Consider the following 2312-nt stretch of genomic DNA (forward strand, 5'->3'; position numbering starts at 1 on the left):
GCCCGCGAAGGGGGGTTCTCCTCTCCTCCCTTTTGCTGCTCTTGCCCACCTCACGTGTGACAAATAATAAAAATAATCGTGTTGACATTTAGAGGAATGAAATTAAATATAGAGAGAGTAGGAGGTGACTTAGCAGCTCTGAACGTGTCAGGTGCAGGCAGCTGAGGTGTGTGCCTGTTTTTAAAACATTTCTCCCTGGCAGGGTCATCTCTGCCTCCTCTCCCCCCACACACGCACGCACACACACACACACACCCCCCAGCCGAAAAGGGGGTTTGGCAGCAGCTCTGGCCATGGTATTGTGCCTGCCTAAGTGCTGCTGGCGAAGAAATGTAAGGGAGGGGAAGGGGAAGCGGTGAGTGAGGGAGGTGTTGGAGATCCTCTCTTCCATCAGGAGAGGTCTGCTAATACACAGCTTCCAGAAAAGATACAGCAGCTTGGGGGAGAACAACAGCCTCTCCGCTGAAACGTTTTGGATGTAGAGACCTCTTCAGAGGATGAGGGTGAACTGTGGCATATATATAATTTTGAAAATAGGGGAGCTGTTCTCTTGTTGTTCTCTTAAATAAGGGCAGCTGAGTAAATATACATAAAATACTGCAACCCATTTCAGAGGACTAACACCTGGGATTAGCTGATCTACATTGTGAATAATGTCAACATCAGAGCTGGCTTGAATTGGATTTTCCCTGCCATAGCAGAAGATATCAGCCCCAAAAGAAACCAGGTGGCAGAGAAAAAAATGTGGTTCGAAATTTTCAAAAAGCCTTCTAAGAAACCATTGCAATTCTTCCTCACCCCCGGAAAAATAAACCAGTAGGTGTGCCATGCATGGTGAAGCCTGTCAGTTCTTGCTGGGAGCTCAAGCCACTTTATTTTTTTTTGACCTGTGTTGGAAACAGCCAGAACTGGGCTTGGTAGCATTGTCTGTACGACTAGGACCCTGTAGCTTCACAGGTGATGGTGTTTTCGCAAATAAATCACAATAAAATAAGTTGCAGAATAACCACCACCTTTTCTGTTTAACATTGTTCTTGTAATAATAAAATGTACTACTGAAATATTTGACAGTTTTGGAAAGGTAAGTAGTTTACATTTAGATTATATCATAAAAATGTAATCTGAACATATGTGTTAAGATTTGTGTTTGGTACTTCAACCTATTATAATTTCTCAGTAACTCGAAAATTACAGCAGCATTTTCCTAACGTCCAACAGCAGTCAAAATAAAAAAATAACCGCAAATGTTACTGTTGATCAACTTTGTGATTTAACATGTTATTAGTTGTCATTTCTTATTATTCTGTTTCAATTCCTTGCAGATTAGAAACAAAAACAATAGAGGAAAATCACTCCCCTGGATCTTAGCCTTGGCCTTTTTCAAGCAAAGAGAAGAGGAGCTGTCAGGCTTTGCATGTCAAGTGGCCACTCGGCTGTTTGACAGTTTCTGGGTTTCAACCCCATTGGGATTGAGGCAGCTCAAGCAACCACGAGCGATGAGTCCTGTCGTCTGCTGACGCTGCTCTAGCACCATGGCAGACAGGCTGTGATATGACAAGAGGATCCATCCTAGGGAGGCAGCATTGGGATCAATAATTGGCTTCCTGGGAAACTACAGCTGGTGGAGAGGATGTAAAAGGAGGCGCGCATGTGCCAGGATATTGCTACAGCCTTGCCGAGCTGGTGGATCCACTTGGAGGAGAGTTTTGCCACTGATCTTGGGTTTTTTCCCGGTTTGGTAATGTTGGCTTTGGGGAAAATTTCTGCTGACTCACCCACCCCTGGACACCTTTTGCGGAGCGTGGCCGGCCAGTGAAGAGATCCAACGGCGCCTTACCCCCACTGCGGCTCCCCCCCGGGGGCCCCTGGCACCATCTTGTGCCCAACCCTATCCCGTGGGGCAGCTGCAGCCCCCCGCCCCGGGGAGTCCCCCACAGTGACCCCCGCACCCGGGGCGGGGGTGAGTGTGCCCGAAGCTTCCAGCGCGGCCAGCGCTCGGCAAGATTTGGTGCGGCGCGGGGGCTGCCTGCTGCTCTGGCTGGCCCTACTGCTGGGCTGCTGGGCTGAGCTGGGCAGCGGGCTGGAGTTCCCGGGTGCGGAGGGGCAGTGGACCCGCTTCCCCAAGTGGAACGCCTGCTGCGAGAGCGAAATGAGCTTCAACATGAAGACGCGCAGCTCCAGCGGGCTGGTGCTCTACTTTGATGATGAGGGCTTCTGTGACTTCCTGGAGCTCCTCCTCACCCAGGGAGGGCGGCTACAGCTCAGCTTCTCCATCTTCTGCGCCGAGCCCGCCACCCTGCTCTCGGACACGG

At 49.9% G+C, this 2312-nt stretch overlaps 1 protein-coding gene and 1 long non-coding RNA gene across 3 annotated transcripts in view; both read left to right on the forward strand.

Moving 5' to 3' along the window:
* LOC108445626 overlaps positions 1-1723 on the forward strand; it is a 4057-nt gene extending 2334 nt beyond the window's left edge. For both annotated transcript variants that reach the window (XR_001860568.1, XR_001860569.1), the window contains exon 2: positions 1323-1723. This is a non-coding gene — a long non-coding RNA (uncharacterized LOC108445626). The remainder of the gene's footprint in view (positions 1-1322) is intronic.
* Positions 1724-1816: 93 nt separating this feature from the next.
* LOC103612838 (neurexin-3-like) overlaps positions 1817-2312 on the forward strand; it is a gene marked incomplete at its 5' end in the record, with an annotated part of 998 nt that continues 502 nt past the window's right edge. The window contains one exon of the mRNA XM_017729606.1: positions 1817-2312. Within this exon, the coding sequence (XP_017585095.1) occupies positions 1817-2312 (496 nt within the window).

Source organism: Corvus brachyrhynchos, unplaced genomic scaffold (assembly GCF_000691975.1).
Source record: "Corvus brachyrhynchos isolate BGI_N302 unplaced genomic scaffold, ASM69197v1 scaffold101, whole genome shotgun sequence".
NCBI classification, from domain to species: Eukaryota; Metazoa; Chordata; class Aves; order Passeriformes; family Corvidae; genus Corvus; species Corvus brachyrhynchos.